Raw genomic sequence first — 21,299 nt, forward strand, 5'->3', positions numbered from 1 at the left:
GGTATACTATTTCACATGCTATCAAGCATGCACTGTAGCAGCTATTGATCTGACTTAAGCAGATGTTTACCTATACATTGACTCAGAATACTGAAACATGACAGAGGTATATTCTTGAGAAGGTATGAAAATCTTAGAGCCATTTTATACATAATATAATCTAAAAAAATAGGAAACTGTCCAGTTTTCATTGTAGTGGCTGGGAAAAAAATTAAACAAATGATGGTGCATTGAGGATTGATGCTCTTGATAGAAATACCACTTCACAAAACAGATAATTGAATTTCCAATTATTAAGTTCAAATGTAGTTTCTAACTTGAACAATCTTCACATCTGTAATCTCATGAAAATAAAAAGTAGCATGTTTAATATACTTGAAAATGCCTTTTAAAATCACTCCTGATCCTTTTGCCCAGAACTAATTGGTAGACCATTATTTTAGTCTTGTCTCAGTCATCTCTTATATTAGTCATGCTCTGGATTGCTAGCCAAGATAATCAACTAGGACTCTTTTTAAAGCAAAAATTAATTCACCAAATGTGTATTGTATAGCTTACAAATTTCCAGAAATCTGAGTATTACTATCTAACAACTCCCATTTGAGAATAGATTCTATACAGTTCCTAATTTGTACCATGGCTTCCACATCCAGGTTCAGTATGGATGAGCAGTATGGATGAGTCTCGTAAGTATGAACTAGTACGCCATATCAACACACCACAGAAACTAGAAAAGCAAATAGCTGACCTATTCAGATTTTGAGTTATCATGGAAATACTGAAAACAGAAAGATGATTGTATATTAGTATTGGTGATGTAACATGCCTTGAAGTATAAATTTCAAATATTGTTAGCATAGTAATTAGCACAGTAAGTATTCTCAGCATAGTACTGTTCTTAGCATAGTGTTTTAGCATAGGAATTTTCATTCATATAACAGACCAAGATATTACTAGTCATGGGAGACACAGATTCTGCTCCAGATAGTTACACAGAGGTCTAAAGCTAGAAGAGCTTTTGCCTTTGACCAATGTCTTCCAAGGTCACCCAAGCTGCTAAAGGATTTAACTGTGGAGAAGATACAGGCAAGTCATGATAATCTCACTTTCTCCATATTCTGTTGGAAAGAATTAGCCACATGGTCCTATACAGACACAAGGGAGGTCTAAGAAATGAAGTCCAACAGAATCAGTAAATTTTTAAATCAGTACTGTTTATTACTAATGATAATATCAAATTTTCTGTACTTAGCCAATGTTTTTCAAATAAACCAGCCCTAAGATGAAGGAGAAGGGAATGGACTGAATTCAGAACCTAGTAAATAAATAAAAGATGTCAGATTGAAAAGTCATTTCTGATTAAATTTAGCAGTAGGATTGCTTACATAAGAAATTCACTGGAAGAAAATAACTAGAAACCAATGCAGCATTGTTGTTGATGTTTGAATTACTAAACAAACTACAAGCCTGGTCTGTAGAAGCACTGTAATTATTTGAGCCCTAAAGCAACTCTTGGGCTCCAAAGTTGCACCAGAAAACAGCAAGGTAAGAAAGCTAGCCCCAAGCACAGCCCATTCACATGTGTCCAACAGTATTTTAGACAAGTGAGTGATTCCCACAGAGCACTCAGAAACAATCAGAGGAGCTGAGAAACTTGCTTTATGCAAGTTACCAGGGCTTTGGGTTTCTTTCTTGATCGAATGGGTAGGGAAAATAATGGATCAGGGATGGCTCTGTTTTTCTTGCTCTTTTTCCAAGTGGGAGTTTTTCTATTATAAGTAGCAAAAGCAACAATTGTATATCATACCCGTGGGCAAGCAACTGGAATTAATAGGGTTGACAAAATAGTATTCTGCTGAATTATAATGTAGTCAAATTTTAAAAAGTCATACTAAATTATGGAGAAAATTGCATGTAACCCAGAGATCCTGGACTCTAGCTAGTACTAACTAGTTGGGACTTTGGACCATCTGTGGAAGGAGGCAAGTGTTCAACATGTGGGGGGGCGGCAAAAGTATGAAATGATATTTGAATTGTCAGAGGCATCTTCTATTCCAGGACTTCAATATGCATTTCTTCCTTCTAGCAATAGCAGGCCTCAAGTATTAGTTGAGGGCCATGCAGAGATTATGCTTCTCAATGTCTCTTGCCACAATGGAGTCATTTTATAAAATGCAGTAGATAGGATGTGAGCAGAAGTGACAGGTGTAACTTGTCAGTCACACTGCTTGCCTTCCTCTAATTACCGCTGCTCCCACTCTTGTGGCCTCATGTTGGATATGCTGGTGTCCAAATGAAAGATTTTATTGGGTACAGCAGAAGCAATCATTGTATATTATATATGTGGGCAGCAAGTGGATCATGCAGATTTGGAATGACACCCTAAGGAATGGAAAGTAGATAGAACCTCGGTTGATGAATAACTCTACAGGCTAGAGTTACCCTAACCAACTGGTTCACTTACAAGATAGGAGTTTTACCTAAGACTATTATTTTATGCCTCTGTTATGCTGGTTATCTTGAAGTGATACTGGTTCCTCACTCATACAAATCTGGGTAAAGATTTAAAACTAGGAGAATGTACAGGAAGCAAAAATCTTCACAGCATGTTTTGAATTTGCTTCACTACTTTTTTTTCATTTCTATATATTCTTATAAGAGTATAATTTTGGGCCTAGGAAGCAGCCTATTGCTATTCAATACTTATAATGCTGAAATTGGGTAGTTTTGCTATTTGTCTTATATTTATACATCAATACTGGATTTGGGAATGACATATTTTTCTGAAAAGTAACTGGTCCCGAGACAATGCACCTTTCCAGATCAAGTTTTAAAATGCTGAATTATAAAAGCTTTGTGGCTCAGAACTATTAATGAGATCATAAGCAGAAGATAAAACTGGAATTAGGTGAATAATAACAGAAAGAGTCTATTATCTCTTCTTTAAGACTATATTTTCGGCTTGGAAGTAGTCAGTTAGAACTTAAGAGGAGCATAAGTTTTGGAATTAATCTACCTAGATTTTTCACTGGATGCATAAATTTCGATAAAGTACTTAACCCTTTTCGAATAAAATTAGATTAGCAATCCCATATTTATGGGTAACTATTATGATTCTATGAACTGGCACTTAAAAAGCAATAAACAAATAATTGAAAACAGTTATTATTGACTCACTAGAATTACTTATTTTAGATTTTTAAAATGTTTTGCTTATGCTTTTCTATTACACATCATAATTATACATAATATTTGGGTTCATTTTGACAAAAACTTACGCAAGAAATTTTATTTCACTCCCCATTCCTCCCTCTTTCTCTCCCCTCCTTCCTCTCCCTATTCTCCTTCTTCTACTCATCTTCTTTTCATTCTTTTATTATTTATTTTTGATTGATTGATATTTTCTACACATAAAGGTAAAATTCCCTTTGGCACATTTATATATACATAACATGATTTTGTTAAATGTATTCTGTTTTTCTTCTCTTTTCCCTTCTTCCCTCCCTCTTCCTCTTTTCTACTCCAATTAACTTCCCTGTAGTTTTAAGATATCTAATCTCCCCTCCACGCAGCATTCTTTCACTTATCTTGCTCTAGCTTCAATGTATGAGATAAAACATTCAATCTTTGATTTTCTGAGTCTGGCTTATTTCACTTAGTATGATGTTCTCTGTTTCAATCCATTTACTGGCAAATGCCATCATTTCATTTGTCTTTATTGCTCAGTAAACTTTCATTGTATATATGTCACATTTTCTTGATCCATTCATTTACTGATGCGTATCTGGGTTTATTCTATAATTTGGCTATTGTGAAATGGGATGTTATAAATACTGAAATCCCTGTATCACTATAGGATGCTGATTTTAGTTATTTTGGATAAATACCAAGGAGTGGGATAACTGCATCATATGGTGGTTCCATTCTCAGTTTTTTGAGGAATTTCCACACTGCTTTCCAGATTGTCTCATTAATTTGCAGTCCTATCAAAAATGTATCTTTCTCCCAACATCCTCATATTTAGTATTATTTGTGTGATTGATAATTGCCATTCTGACTGGAGTGACATGAAATCTCAGCATAGTTTTGATTTGCATATCCCTGATTGCTACAGGTATTGAACATTTTTTTCATATATTTGTTAGCCACTTGCATTTGTTCTTTTGAGAAATTTGTTTAGTTTTTTTGCCTATATATTGATTGGGTTATTTGGTTTTTTTTTTTTTTTGGTACTGAGTTTTTTGAGTTGTTTATATATTCTGGATAATAATCCCCTGTCAGAGGAGCAGCTGGCAAGGAGTTTTTCTCACATCCTGTAGGCTCTCTCTTCATGTTCTTAACCATTTCCTTTGTGGTGTAAAAGGTTTTTGTTGTTGTTGTTGTTGTTGTTTTTATTTGATGCCATCCTACTTATTAATTATTGGTTTTATTTTGTAAACATAAAGCGTTTTGTTGAGGAAGTTGATGCCTATACCTATATGATGGAGGGTTGACCTTATGTTTCAAGACAGCTGTTGCAAGTTTTCTGATCTAATTGTTAATTCTTTGATCTCTTTGATTTGACTTATGCAGGGTAAGACATAGGGATCTAATTTTATTCTTCTATGTTTTGATAAACAGTTTTCCCAGCAACATTTGTTAAAAAGGCTATCTTTTCTACAACATACATGTTTGGCACCTTTGTCATGTACCAGATGGCTATAAGTATGTTAGTTTGTCTCTTTGTCTTCTAATCTACTGGTGTGCCTATTTATTTTGATGCAAATACCATACTACTTTGGCTATTTTAGCTCTTTAGTATAATTTGAGATTGGGTATTATGATGCTTTGTGCATCATTTTTCTTTCTTAGAATTACTTTGGCTATCTGGTGTTTTTCTTCCAAATGAATTTAAGGACTGTGTTTTTCTAGTTCTAGGATGCAATTGGGAAGAATGGAAGAATGCAACTGGAAGAATGCAGTTGGGATCTTGATGGGGGTTGCATTGAATCTGTATATTGCTTTTGGTAGTATAAACACTGTGACAATATTCATTCCGCCTATCCAAGAACATGGAAGGCCTTTCCATTTTCTGACGTCATCTTCAATTTCTTTCTTAAGTGTTTTATAGCATTCATTGTAGACATCTTTCACCTCCTTGGTTAGATTAATTCCCAGTGTGTGGGGTTTATTTCTTTGTTTGTTTTGGTGTACATGTGTTTATTGTGAAAGGGACAGTTTTCCTGATTTCTTTCTCAGCTAAAGCACTTTGGGATTATAGAAAAGCTATTGATTTAAGAGTGTTGATATTGTACTCTGGAAAAGTTGCTGAATTCACTTATCAGCTTTTGGAGTCTTCTGGTGGGATTTTTGGGATCTTCTAGGATCATGTCACCTGCAAACAAATAGTTTGACTTCTTTTCCTATTTGCATCCCTTTAATTTCCTTCTCTTCAGTAATTTCTCTGGCTAGAGTTTCAAGACATATTAAGTAGAAGTGGTAAGAGTGAATAACCTTGTCTTTTCTGATTTTTGAAAAAAAAATCTTTTAGTGTTTCTCTGTTCAATATGATGTTCGCTTTGGGTTTATTGTGTATAGCCTTTATAACATTGAGGTTATTTCCTTTTGTCCCTAGTTTCATCAATGTTTTTAATATGAATAGTTGCTTTATTTTATCATAGAAATTTTCTACTTTGAGATGATCATATGGTTCATGTTCTTGATTCTATTTAATGATGAAATACATTTATTATTTTGCATATGTTGAACCAATCTTGCATCCCTGGGATGTAGCCCTGGGATCAAGCCTATTTGATCATGGTATATTATCTTCTTGATGGCTTTTAATTAAAATAATATATTTTTAAAGATGTGCTTATATTTTAGCTATTTAAAAGCATATTCCTCTAACTTGCACTTTAACATAGTATCATGCCATTTTCTCATCCTACTCCACCCCCTTGGTAAAGATTCTTGTCACTTTCTAGGAATATGAAAACTGACATTAACCCCAGAAACCCCATGGAGAATATTGGTATAAGCAAGAGAATGGGACTGACAGGTGCTCAAGGAAGGGACCTAGAAAACAGTAACTCATTATTATTCTACTAATTTTTTGTCTTCGCTTTTCTCATTTCATTTAGCAATTATTTTTATGAAATTCTAACACTTTTTTCAACTCTAGTACTCTATGATCTTATCTTGTTTATCCAGCTTCATTTAATAAATACTGGTTACCCACTGTATACAAGACAATGTTAGGTTCTATAAATTGTGTTAAAGTGTAACAAACTGTCTCCACCTGCAGTGGCACACATTGCAGTGGACAAAAAAATAAGTTAATCCCAAATAATATCTGAAGGAAGATAAAATTTGAAAGCTATTGTAAAAAAGAGATCAAAACTAAGTTCACCAAAACAACCAACTGAGGAAAGATTATTCTTGGGAAAGCCTTTACATGGAAGTGGTGCTTGCATCTTACTTTGAATGATGGATTAAATGCACATGACCAGAGATGGTCTCCAGGAACAAAGTACATAGAGATATGAAAAGAAAGCATAGATTTATATACAATAAAAAGGGGTAAAAGTCATGTAGGAGTATATGATGAAGATTGAACTATGTAGTGAAAGGCAAAACTGGAGATATATATAGAGAGGGAGGATATTTAAATGGTCTTAATGGCCAGATGTCATTAAATGGACATCAGCTCATATAACTTTATCAGAAAACCAATCATCTAAATTGAACTCCAGATGACCTTTAAATAATTACATTATATATATTTACATTGTCCTTCAATATTTTGATAAGGCTTCTTTCTCACCTACATGTGACCTCTTCCAGAGAAAAAGTCTCTCTCACTGGTATTAGAATCCTCAGGATTCTTCTGTTCCTTCAGAAACAAGAATTTTGTTTTGCTTTTATCAGTCTTCCTTCCTTTGCCCAGACTTTATTATACTGAATTAATCAAATAATTTCTAAGATTTAATTTTGTTTCTGAGCAATGAGACTTCATGTTCAGGATGTTCAGATGATATCATTGTAAGAGCTGGAGAAAGACTGGGATATCTCTACTGAAATATTTCCAGAAGTTTTCTCTCACTTCTTGCAGATAAGTGACAGAAAGTCATGAACAGGTATATAGTATTATGGCTAAGGAAAAATCATCATAATTTTAAAAATAAAAGGCTGATTATGTGGTTTGCTGATAATTCTTCAGATGTCAGATGAATCATGTAAAACATTTTCAAATAAGATAGACAGGCATTTTTTTTTGCTAGCAGAAGGAGCAATTAACAAGGTCAAGTTGTGTGGTTCAGTAGAATATTCAATAAAATAAATGGCACACAAAGATTTCATCATCTTGTTGGCCCACTGTGGGCACAGTACATTTTATGAAGTATGAGACATGGAGGATTTATTAGAAAATAATGTCAGACATGTGCCACATATTAAAAAATGTAAATGCTGATGAAGAAACAGGTCCCTATTTGCAAGTAAATAAATCAAATAATGATATATTTCTAAGAACAGAAACTAATTATGATTCTATAGGAACACACTTCCTGCTTCTATAGGTCAATAAATATTCTTAGATGATAGTGATAAGATTTCTTTCAAAGTTTACACTTTTTGTACCCAAAAAAGTACATAACATTTCTTAATTTTAGTAAAAAATCTTTTAAATTTTCCTTAATCAAATATGCTGAACATAAAAACAAAATGCACACGATAATTCTAATGTTTCTACAAATAAATGGCACAAAGTACAACAATCTAGCAGTACAGAAAGGAAAAATAAACAGAATGAGAAATATTTTAGAAGCTAAAAAGAGCTGAAATTTTTTAGGAATACTTATCCACATATTTTATACACAGGTTATTATCTCCAGCTGAATTACAGACACTTCCTGATTTTCACACTAGCAATCATTTTAACTATTCTGACATGTAAAATAAATAATTTAGCCAATGATGACTGGATACACAGTTGAATAGGAAGTGAGCAGCTATTATAACCCTCACCTATGAGAACTAAGATTTAGATAAGGGACGAAGTCACACAAAAGACAATGAAATTAGACCTACAGAATCAACTGTGTAAATCAGAACTATTTGAGAACTACAAATAGTATGACATTACTTCACTTGTATATTAGATGAATATCCCTCCCACAAAGTGATGGGTAGCATATAGCAAAGCAAATCACATAATTCAGAATATAAACCCAGTACTTAGGAGTAGAACTATTAGCACCCTCTAATTAACACTTCAAACTTCACTATTCTAAATTAAACCCATCATTTTACTCCCCCAAAAGACATGCTTGTGATATTTAATTTCAGTAAACTGCCCTACATTTCCATATCCAGTCACGCTCAAATTTAAAAATTTAAGTTAGCTTATACCCTTTTATTTTTATAAAATCTGAAATCCTCAACTTTTCTATTCAAAGATTCTTTTTCTTTAAATCCTACTTGGTTCCTTGTATATATCTTTCAAATTGCACATGAGACCATTATATATAGCAAGAGCTTTGTGTTGAGCCTGTTCCCCCCCCTTCAGATAAGAACAGACATCTCCTTAGCCATCATACCCCACTGCCCAGAATATGCATGGTATTTTTCCTGCACATTAAATCCCAAGTCATTCTGACATTCAAAGCCATATAATCTGCCATTAATAAGCCTTTTGATTGGATTACTGTTTTTCTAGAACAAATCAATCACGGTTCACTAGTCTACAACAGTACTTCTTCATCTTGTTATTTATTTATTTATTTATTCTCTGTGCCTTATGGTTCTCCAGAAAGATTATAAGATCATGTCTTTTTTTCTTCACTGTATTTTATTTTTAATTTTTATTTATTTATTTTCTATTCTTTTGGGGTGTCAGTACTATGGATTAAAGCTAGGACCTCATGTAGGCTAAACAAGCACTGTACCATTGAGCAACATCTGTGGCCTTTTTGTTTTGGTTTTTGATTGTTTGTTGAAAGAAAGTAACACTAAGTTGCAAAGGCTGACCTCAAACTTGAGATCCTCCTCTCTCAGCCTTTGGAGTAGCTGTTATTATAGGCATGTTCCACCACACCAAACAATTAACGTAATTTTCAAGTCATAGTTCACAAACCTCTCCCATGATACTAATCCATAATTACTTCTTTGTCACAACTTTAGTGGGGATCTATTAGTACACTCTGTCTAGTTTATTTGGCATTTATTCAATGTTCTGAACTGCAATCTAAATTTCAAAATGTATAAATCCTAAAACATTAATTAGATTTTAATTTTCTAGAAGGCATAAATGACAAGATTGAAAACACAGATTAGCACATAGTAACAGAGGCAGGGATGTTTTGTGTTCCCAATACCTTCTGTCACCTTCTTAGTTAATACAGAACAGAATCTGCTTTTAAGCCAGGTACATGGCCATACTCAAGGAAACTGACCACAAAACCACTAAACTCTGTCCAGTGTCACTTACAAAGAAATGTTTTGTGTGACTTCTGGGAAGTTCTCTTAGAAAGAAGGGGGTTATTCTCCTTTGTCCTTAGGAATGAATGCAAATTACAGTGATTGAAACAGAGACCACACTCAGAAGATGAGAGAGAAATGAGGAGTGTGTAGCCATTTCTTTCTTTTGAAGCCCCTCTACCAGCCATAGTCTATGCATTGCTGGTTGACATGGGTTAAAAACAAACTGCCATGGTGTTAAAAATCACAATTTTGGATTTTTCAGTAATTGTTTGCTAAAAACTATCCTAATAGACACACTGTATTTTTAATAATTATTGGTATTAAAAAGTAATAGTCACTTCAATTTAAGGTTTATTTGTACAGTGATCCACAAATATGTTAAATATATCTAAGGTTAAATAATGTGTCTACTCACAGATATCCAGGTAAAAACTAGATGGGAATTTTTAAAGATAATGAATCCTTGAAGGCATTATTTTTACAAATATCACAAGTTCTGAGGCTTCACCTTTATTCCTTTTTCTTTACATTGGTTAGAAATCTATCAAATGTTTCTTTAATAACTAAACTAAAAAGCATTACTCTTTGGACTGCCCTTGTCATATGCTATCTGATCCTTAGGATATTATCAAACTATTTTTCAAAAAATTTTACACAACCTGAGAAAAATTGTCTACCCACAAGGAAGAAAAGTCACTCCATATACCTCACAAACTGGTTCTATTGCATTTTATTTCAACAGATATAGCAACAAGTAATGTCACCCAGAGGTCTATTAAACACTGATGCAATACATATTAGCTACCTTTTGTTGTAATCACATGGTTTTAAAATAAACAAATGAGGTAAAAAAATGAAGTAGTAATAAGATATAAGATTATTAATCATTATCAATAAGACTAATATCATAAGACAGATAAAACTGATTTTTCTGTTTTTTTTTTCTTTGTAAATGCAGCTAATTATCTAAACAGGGTAAGTATTGCCTACATTGGCATTTCAATGAGCCACCGATTCTTAATTACAATTACAATTACTGCAATAATTGTTACAATTTCAGGAGACTCTAAAAGGTGAAATGAGCAGTTTGTACTTACAGTTTTGTATAATGCATAAGAATTCACAAAGTTGAAATCTATGAAAAGAGTTTTAACAGCTCTGAAGTTAATATATGTAAACTAACTAAGACCTCCAAAGGAAAGAACCCATAAATCAAACTAATTTTCTTAAAAGCTATTTTCAATGAAGATATCATTAGACATGGGTTCCAGCTACTTTTTAAATTTTGTTTTTTTAATTAACACATCAAAATTATACATTATGTATAGGGTACAGGATGAATTTTTGACATATGTAGACATTGGATAATGATCAGATAGTGGTATTTAACATATCCCAAACCTCAAATATTTATCATTTCTTTTTAGTGACAACATTTAGAATCCTCTCTTCTAGTTATTGAAATACACACCACAATATTTAAAATTATAGTTACCTTCCTGTAGTACAGCAGAATTTATTCCTACTGTCTAACTGTAATTTTGCATCTCTTGACCAGTCTTTCCCTATCTTCTCCTCATCCCTACTATGCCAGCCTCTGGTAAGCACTACTGGATTCTGCACTCCTATGAAATAATTTCCAGATCCAGTTTCATCTATGCCAAGAGCTCTATGACTGGGGCAAGTTACTCTACTCTTCCTGCAGAACAAGCACTTTGAACTTAGAAAATGCTACAGGCCTGCACAAACAGCAGATGATGTTAACATCATCTTGTTTGGCATCCCAAGTGACTGGTGAAGAAGTACATACAAAAGTACAACAATGCATTAGCCAAAGCATAAAATGATGATGGAGGCAGTATTCAGATGAATCAAGAACTTCCCCTCATAGAATAAAATCCTTTTATCATTACACACAAGTGACCTATATTCCAAATGGGACAAAAGAAAGAAGGGGGTGGGGATAAAAAATGCAAGAAGGGAGAAGCAAAAGGAGAGTGAGCAGTGATTTCCAAAGCTTATTTTCAAATACACCAAGAGTTTAGAAAGCAGGTAAATGTTCAGTCCAGAAAGAGATGCCTGAGTCAAATTTCCACTACTAACTAAACAAACTACTTCTCACAGTCAGCTCCAGATCCTGTCAGCTCTAGTAACCTCCTTGTTGGAAACTAGTGTTTCCACGTGTTTTAAATAATCTGATATACTAAAACCATGAGGGTAGCTGATCATACACAGATGTTCCCTATATCCAGGCAATAGGTTGACAAAGATATTTAATGTTTTTTAGCTCCTAATAATTGTATATTTCAACCATGATGGTCCTCCTTGTTTCTCTTCGGATGGTCTTCTGAAGGTACCACCTCTAGTGTGGAAAGAAGAATTTGTAAACTTGCTCTCTGGTTCTGGAAAATGTTTGCTTTACTCCAACAGTATATGGCTGTTCAGTAACTGGAATCTTAATGAACAAGGATATATTTAGAATGTTGTGAATCAGAGGATTCTGGTTTCTTAAAAAATTATTTTTATTACTCTGTGGCAAGAAGCCTCAGGAAAATAAAAAAAATGGGTACCTTACAGAATTAGAGAAAGAGTATTATAATATTCTGCATTTGAGTGAATGTAGGAAATAAATTTTGTTTGACCCTCAGAACAATTTTGTGAAGTAGACAAGTTTGACAGATTTAGAAGTAAGTAGTACATGACAACCAGTTAGGTTTAAATTTCAAAATGAACAACAACAAAAAACTTTTTCCTAAAAATATGTTCCAAATATTGCATAAAACATACTTACACTAAATATTTCTTTGCTGTTTACCAGAAATTTAAATTTAACTGGGCATCCATTATTTTTTCTGGCAACCCTACAGAAAACTGACGCAGCTAAAGTGATAGGCCAACTCCTCTACGTTGTCACTGTCATGTTTAGATCTCCTTCAATATGTCTATGTCAGCTTCCAACTCAACTGTTTGTAACCTTGATAATGTCTCTTAATGGTTTAGGTGGAGAGTGGGCTGGATATAGGTAAATTATTATAGTTGATAAGCACTGTTGCAGAAATGTCTGAATTGCATTTTCAAAGTACTTCTTGTCATATTATTTAATTGATCATGACACCTCCAGAAGTTAAACCAAGAAGTTATTTAGGCCCCTGTTTTTCCGATATGATGACTAAAACTCAAAGTTCAGGAGGTCTATCTAGCTAGTAGGGACATCCTTCCTGGAAGGCCAAGTCTCATATATAAAAATTCAACTATGGAGCATACTCTGTATTCTGTTCATCATTAATATAACAGATGATATTAATAGGGTGTTTCTAACCTTTGAATTAAGAGACAAGCAGGGATGAGCCACTTTACGTTAGTTTGGCTTACATCAAAATGATAAGAAAAGGAAGGATTGCGTATTAAGAAATTAAAAAAAAATAACTTCATTTAAAAAAGTATTTTAAACATGTTTAAATTGTTAAGTATACTGAAAATATGATGTGGTATAAACAGGTTATTCTGCTTTTAAAATTATAACATTGTCTTAGTGCTTTTAATAAAAAAGGTTGGTTCTATTTTGTCATTATCATCATAAAGAGCAACTCAGCAACAGAATCACTAAAACAGTTGGAACTGCATGAAATGTTTTCCATAGCAGTCAAGAGAGCCATTAAAAAAAAAAAAAAAAAAAAAAAAAAAAAAAAAACTTCCTCCAGCAAGTCAATGAGCCAAGCCTCACAGTCTTCTGGTGAGTTGATTTATCTGACAAACCCTGACTTAAAAACTACATATTGGGCACAGGATTGCTTTCACAGTGAATGCCCCAGAGGAAGACATGGATTCAGCCAAATTAAACATCTAATGATCCTTCTCAAGATGAAGAGAACAAATGTCAGCACATTTGAAAATACCTATTAGGGTTAAAAAAAAAAAAAAAGACAAAAACAAAGACTTCATCTCTCACTTAGTTTTTAAAATGAAAGAATTATTGAATACGATATTTGTAAGTTTGAAAGTTAGCTGCTGTTTGTAAAACTACCCACCTTGCAGGATTCATTAGAGAACCTATCTTTCCTTGCACCTCTGGCTCTCTCCCCATGTTCACGGGTACTCTTTCTTGCCTCTCTTCAGCCTCTCCCTCTAGTAACACTTCTTTATCTCTCTTTCTCTGCATCATCCATTTCTCTGTGATCCTAAACTCTTGTTTTTTCATTATTATCCAAATTTTCTCTCACTTTTCTTTTTCTTCCTTTTCCCTCAACTTATTATATATGGAATTTTATACAAAGGTAATGTTTTTAAAATATTTAAAAATTACATAATACTGTTATGATTAAAAACATTCTCATATTTGTGTATTATTAGATAGAACATCAAGTATCTAATTCCTATATTTTAAAATTGTACTTGAAAATGCTTTATAAAACCTAATGTAATTTTAAGGATTATTATGTCAGGTTTATTATGTGCATGAGTACTGTTGCTTTTTTCCTTGATATGATCTTATAGACTAAAATTCACAATCTTGTGATATATAGTATTTGACATGTTAATAAAAGTACTTAAGAGTTTTAGAAGTATTTTACTAGAGCAAAAAATTATTTGTGTAATGGAAAATTCAATTGGGATAAAAACCTAGGTGATAATTTTCCCATATCAAGTATTAACACTAATGTTTTATTATAATTCATTTTTTCAATATCTAATACAAACTTGGCCTTTCCTGGTGCTCTGGATTTCCAAAATAAAGAATTATTACCAGTCCTATGATCTGGCATTAGTAACCATGCAGACATTATAATGTTTTTAACTAATTTGAGAATTAAGTCTATACTATTATTTATTTTTATCATAATACAAAGTTATATATAGTTTAATTTTTTATTCATTCCTTTTTACTACTAAGTTACTTTGTACTGTCACTATTTACTATGAATAATTCAATTTGCTAAACATGTTTTTAAAAACTCATGTCTTAAAAATAATTCTATTTAAAGTCATATTGTGGCCATTGAATACCACATTCTCTAGTATCTCTCTGATAATTCAAGTCATGCCTTGGAGAAAGAAATGGCATTTTGTGTTTGTCAGCTCTTCTAAAGGTGAAGAAGTTAAAAATAACAACAGATATTTCACTTAAAGTGTTTTCAAAGGCTCTCAGGACATACTAGTTATTAATTTTTTATTTTGTTATAGGAAGTGCCATTTATTTCTTCTTAACCTCCATTATAAAAATAAAGAACATTATAAGATGGGGTTTATTTTTCATTTTAATTTATAAAATACATTCATCTTCACCAAGTACATATGATTATGTACTTAAGATGCCTTCAAAATTAATACAAACTGACACATAAGAGAGCTCTGTTTTCCTTGTGATTTTATCTTATTTCTTCTTCACATTCACAAATTCACTGATTCAAGACAAATACTAACACTATTGTTATGAAATTTCAAGTGTAGACCAAAAACCTGGAAAGAGATATTCAAATAGTGTCTAAAAAGTCTATTCATTTCTTTAATGTGACTGACAGATCTATGCTAAGCATTTGGATTCCTACCTCTTATTTTAGGATTCATGGTAGCCTCCTGTGCCAGGTACAGACCTAAGAATACCTCCTCATTGTCTCACTGCAGCCTGACCCAGCCCAGGTATCAAGTGCTACAGTCATTTCTCAGAGGTGCTTCATTTCAAAATGATTTCGATCAACATAGAGTCATGTAAAACAATTTAGAGCTATGTGAAGATAATTTTTTTGTTGTTGTATAAAACTGGTGGGATATCAATATAGGAGAAGGTAACAGAGTGTTCACAAGAAATGTTGAAGGAGATACTTACATTTTCATCTGATTGAATCACTAAGCACTTACCTGGATAATATCGGGCCAGGCCTGTAGCACTGCCAAACACCTGCCACAGCAATGAAGGGTCTTCCTCCCGATTTTTTTTGAAAACTTCATCTAAGGCACTTGTCCAGTTGAGTTCATTTAACACTATTGTTGCTACAAGATAAATAAATAAATATATTTTAAAACTTATAATTAAAAACTGAATCTGACTTCATTTATTTACAAATATTACACATTCTCATTGCTTTACCTGTAAAACTTTTCTAAATCAGTGGTTATCTTAAGTTTTAGACAGAATTATTTCTTCAGTTAAAATGTGATATGAAGTGGTCCTGCTGACATTTAGACTGGATATCTCTGTTGTAGGCGTGACCCATGCACTGTAGAATGTTTAGCAGCATCTCTTGCCCCTGCCTATGGGATAGAAGCACCATTCTCTGAAGAGACAAACAAAAGGGCTTCCAGATGTGGTCAAATCACCCCTGGAAGCAACATTGCTCTTGACTGAGCACTACTCTGCTCTACCCGCTTGAGCAACAAGACAGGAGGGCTAGGTGACATTCCTCCTAATCCTCAAGACAAGTTGGAAGACACCTGCAAAGTTCTTCTGCAGTTTGAAGACCTCAGCCCTTCACTACTGATGGTGCCTTGTGGTATACTAACATAAATTAGCCTTCAGAGTTTAAAAAAAAAAAAAAATTGTCATTGAGCATTGCTTTCTAACTATTTACAAAACAACAAAAAGGCATAGTTTTATAAAGGAAAATGTCATTCAGAGATTTGACCACATCAGTATTAAAAAATATGAACTCAGGCTGGGGATGTGGCTCAAGCAGTAGAGTGCTCGCCTGGCATGTGTGCGACCGGGGTTCCATCCTCAGCACCACATACAAACAAAGATGTTGTGTCCACCGAAAAACTAAAAAAGAAATATTTAAGAAAAATTCTCTCTCTCTCTCTCTCTCTCTTAAAAAAAAAAGAAAATATGAACTAGTTGTTACTTTATTACTAACTTTATAAACAATAGTTTTGATTTCTCCTTTATTTTCCTGGTTATTCAATTAATTATAGTATGGGGCTAATAAGGACCAGGCATCTTTTGATGCCTATTTAATAACTTCTCAGTAATCTTGGATAGGTATTATAAGTATATCATGCATTACAATGAAAGTCATTTAGATGTGGGATGTGAGTTAAAATACTATATAATTTATAAATATGGGTCTCTGTGATCATCGCATACTAACATATTAAAAGTTTAGTTGGCATAGAATGTAATTTTCCCTGTACACAAAAGATTGCATATATAATGTCATGTCTTTATATGTAAAATATGTATCATTCTTCCAGCAGGTTAGCAGATTGGGCCACATTGCATTTAGAAACTCTGATCAGGCCTCAATAGTGGAAATATGCTGAGGATAAGGATGGGAGACATTGTTTTACTTTATTCTTTTCTACATCCAGAGAAAATAAAGCCAACAAAGCAATCAGTTAAATCATGCACAAGCTTTTGCAAAGGTAAAAGAAAAAAGACCTTTTGTCAAGAAAGATGCATAGCATATGTGTTTATATTTTAAAGTTTGTGTCATTTACAAAAATGAAAGAAAGGAAACAACAAAAACAAGGGAATTGTAACGTTGTTCTGGGACCAGCATCCTGATGTGATTCTCATTATTGAAAAATAACAAGATTTTCATCTTTATGGATGTGATTACTTTCAGAAAGATCAGTTGTGTGTGTGTGAATATTCATGAGCTGAGTCAGATCCACAGTGCATCTGAGATACTAGAAAATTCATATTCAAGAGCATGATCCAATGAACACTAAGTGGCCAGTTATTCGAAAATTTACATTCACATAGATAACCTGAACTGATACTCCCTATTCATGAATATTTATTTTAATATACAAAACATCTCAGAAAGACAGAAATCATAACTTTTTAACATTCATGACTTGTTATTACAAGTCATGTTATTTTACCGCACAAATAGTATTTATTTATAATACAGACAGACTTCATTAATCCCCATCTCTTCTATCTCTTCAATTTCCTTGTCTTTTTAATTCATATCAAGCAACAAACTGGCATCTCATTATTTTTAATAAAGTTTTATTTGTTTACAAGGCTGCTGATTTTTTACTTAGTTTCATTTGATAGCTTAACAATTATTAAGTATTAGGCACTGACACAGTAATTGTGAGTTCTACTATTATGTATTGGCAAAAACAGACAAGCTCTAAAATTTTCCTATCACCATGGCAATATATTTTGTAATTCTGAGATTATACATTTGAAAATTCATTTACAAACAAGCCACTTGTAAGGTAAATTTTAAATGCTTTTCTCAAAAATACATTCATCTACAAATGGACAAAGGACGTAACAAATGTACAGACTAGGTACTTGTGCAGATTTTAAGGTTTATTCAAAATGAAAGAGATAGTATTATATGCCTATCATATCAGCAAGATTTATAAACTTAGTGTGTAATGAGAGGTAAGGACATAGTCACAACCTTTTGTCAGTGTGTATTTACAAAAACTTTCAAATGCAATCATTAATTTATTGGTCACAATCTTTATTTGAACATTTAAAGTCAGAAAACAAAATACAAAAATCTGCCATGGGAATATAAAACTAGTGAAACCTTTTTAGAGGTCAGTTTGATTATACCTATCAAAATGTACACTCTTTAATCCAACAATTCTACTTTAAGGGATATAAACTTGGGAGAGAGTATGCTCTACAGTCTTTAATCAAAGAAACACATTTCCTCAGATTATGGAAAGCAGCTAAAAGTGTCAAAGAAAATATATAAATTATCAAACAAATAAGCAAGTAAAATGATGTTATTTTGGACCCTTGGTTACTTAGCTGCATTTTCTTAAACCAGATTATGAGTTAACATGAAAAAATATACACGATTTTCACAACCTGAAATTAACAGACTTTTCTTAAATACTATAAAATTAAAGAACTCAACCAGAATTTCTAAGGAGGCTGACATTTCTGTCGCTGAGGTACAAGCATGCTCAAGATAAAGCAGTGCTGAGATCACTGAATACTCAGCAGATGATGGAATGAAAAGCTAAAACACAACATTGTCCATGCTAAAGCTCGTTTGTCCTTCCCTGGATGTGAACTGTTGTCCCTGTAATTTCGTTATGTCTGTACACATACAACCAATCTCTCCCCTTCTTCCTCTCTAAATTTGTAAATAGGTTTTATATAGGAAGGTTTTGTGATAAAGTGATTCTGGTTAAAACTGGGGAAAAATCCAAGTGTGTTAGTTAAAAATTGTAAAATTTAAGAAACCCCAAATAAATTATTTTTTTAAATAATTTCAAGTATTTATTGTCCACAAATAAAACATCCTCTTTTGCTAGGACAGATATATTTAATAATATTGATTCTATTTCTGGCTCATTATCTATGAATTGTTGAGGATTATTTGAAATTACATTGTATTTGATATTTTTAATAATATCTTGTATATGACATTGTGTTTTACTGTATATTATATATATACTGTATATATATTATATATATATATATATACACACACACACTGTATATTATATCTGCTTTTTTTCTTCCTCATCCTAGACAAATAATGATGTTTTACATCCATACAAACTTGTTTGAACTGATATTAGAAGTATGAGTGTCTTTTTTACTACAGAAGACTAAACCATCAATGGGAACCTAGCCTTGAACCTACTGACACCAATCAACTTAGCTAAGTATCTTATGGCTATATTAAGAGTAAAATTAGAACTCATTTTCTGTTACCTTTTATAAAATGAATATCTTTATCTGTTAAAAGTTGTATTTTGATAAAAAAATAAGTCTTTTATAATGCTCAAGGCCAAACCTACTAAAAGCAGAGAATACTTAGAAAGCAAACCTTGACTTAAGGGCCTCTATGCTGAATAGCATCATAGGATTTCACTGATAATTGATTCAAAATGCCAAGCATACAGCTCTTTTCTTCATCTACTTGGCTTTCAAAAACATGGCCTTGGTGTTCAGCAATCCTCCTTTAAGAGTATTTTATTGTTCAGTCTGGCTTCTCAAGGGAAGAAAGAGAAATCCAATTTGTAACAGCACAAAAGAAGTACCTTACATTTTCTGTTAGTTCTTCCAAAAGTACGTGACTCTTCTATCCATGCCTTGTTTGTGACATGGAATACAGAATCATTGAGAAGCTCTGCATTTAATTTTCTTCTGCAAACTTCAACCACAAAAAAAAAAAGATGCATTATTCCTCCCTTTGAAGTTTGAATTGGCTGAATGTATTCTGTTGCTTTATTCAGGGTTCAAGTCCTCACTATGCACTTTAGGTACTATATGGCAGTTTGAAAAACCTCAACATCATACATACTGTCCACAACAGCTTTCTATTTTTAAGTTTTATTGAAATATCATTGACATAAATTATTTCATATTGACATATTAAAATGTAAAACTTGATGTTTTGATATACATACACATTGTGAAATAATTATCACAAGCTACTTACCTTATCTATTACCTCTAAGCAGCTAACACTGTGTGTATTTGTTTGTGTGTATTGAGGAGATTTAAAATCTATTCTGTTAGTAAATAGCAAATTTATAATAGAGTATTATTAGTAGAGTATTAACTGTCTTCAATCTGCCATACCTTAGGTCTCAGTTGAATCACTCATTTTACATAATAAATTTTGTACCCTTAACTACAGCTTTCTAATGAAATTCTAGAGAAAAATATATTTGTTGTAATTTATTTAAAATGTAAATAACTTTGATAAAACTTTTATTAAAATTGTAGCTACTAAAGCTGTGGAACTAGATACCAAAATTATTTTTGTTTAACAATGCCTAATATAAAGTAAAATAAGCAAAACAAGAAAACCAGGCACAGCACTTACTACGCTAGTTTCACTTAACTAATAATACTACTCTGCTTTTATAAAAATTAGCATATGTTATTTAAATTATTGCTACTATTAAGAAATAAAGTCAGCATAATATTAAACACTTACCGAATTACCATTTTCTATGCATTATCTCATTCAACTTTTAGAATAACGCTTTGAATATAATAGTAGTATTACCACTTTTCATTAAAAAAGTAAATCCTCAAAAGGATATTCAAATATCACACAGTGAGAACTATAGAAACTGTGTTGATCAGATTCCAAAATCCCCACTGTTTATGAGCTGTTTCTAAACTCTGATTTTACATACAGCTCTGATACCTAGAATTTTGAATCTAAAAACAATACTGCATATTCCTCTATAACATAAATTTTTCTCAACTGGGAGCAATATCCATTCTCAGGGAAGACATGGCAATGTCTAGAGAAATTCTCCACGACCAGGACTAGTGGGATGCCATTGGTGTGTAGAGGGCAGATGCCAGGGAGCTCTAAACAACCAATAACACAAAAGTCAGATCCCAGAACAAAGATTATTCAGCCTAAAACGTCAGTGGTGCCCAGCTTGAGAAATTGCTCAAATACAACTATAAACACAATTGGATCACTAGGAAAAAAAGCAGATTATCAATGAACAATGTCAATAAAGGCCACAGTAACAAGCCTTCAAAGTGAAAGCTGATATATTTTAAAATAATAATATTTCATAATATAAATTATGTCAGTCTTTCAAGCTACATTTTGGCACTCTTGGCTTTGAACAAATTTCCACTTTAGAAAATCTAACACCTTACCTAAATCTTAACTTAAAACCTTAGCTAAACAAGCAAGTAAGAATTTCAAAATTAGTTTTTAATACTATGAAATGTATTCCCTTCCACTACTTTTACATTTGGACAGTCAGAATATTAGAACTTTATAGCATTTTTTGCTTTAGATTCAACAGTATTAATTCAATTTCTAAAATAAAATTATACCTTTTATCTTTACAGCAAAAGTTCATTCCATATCATAGTAAATAAGGTGGTCATTAAAAGTGTTGTATTTAACAGCTGAGCTGAGCCAGATGTCACT

General features: G+C 32.6%; 1 protein-coding gene across 3 annotated transcripts in view; it reads right to left on the minus strand.

The window, feature by feature from the left end:
• Nucleotides 1–21,299, minus strand: part of Cacna2d1 (calcium voltage-gated channel auxiliary subunit alpha2delta 1) — a 372,350-nt gene that overhangs the window by 120,286 nt on the left and 230,765 nt on the right. For all 3 annotated transcript variants that reach the window (XM_026384957.2, XM_026384956.2, XM_026384954.2), the window contains exon 6: nucleotides 15,319–15,450. In XM_026384957.2, the coding sequence (XP_026240742.2) occupies nucleotides 15,319–15,450 (132 nt within the window). The remainder of the gene's footprint in view (nucleotides 1–15,318; nucleotides 15,451–21,299) is intronic.

Source organism: Urocitellus parryii, chromosome 3 (assembly GCF_045843805.1).
Source record: "Urocitellus parryii isolate mUroPar1 chromosome 3, mUroPar1.hap1, whole genome shotgun sequence".
NCBI classification, from domain to species: Eukaryota; Metazoa; Chordata; class Mammalia; order Rodentia; family Sciuridae; genus Urocitellus; species Urocitellus parryii.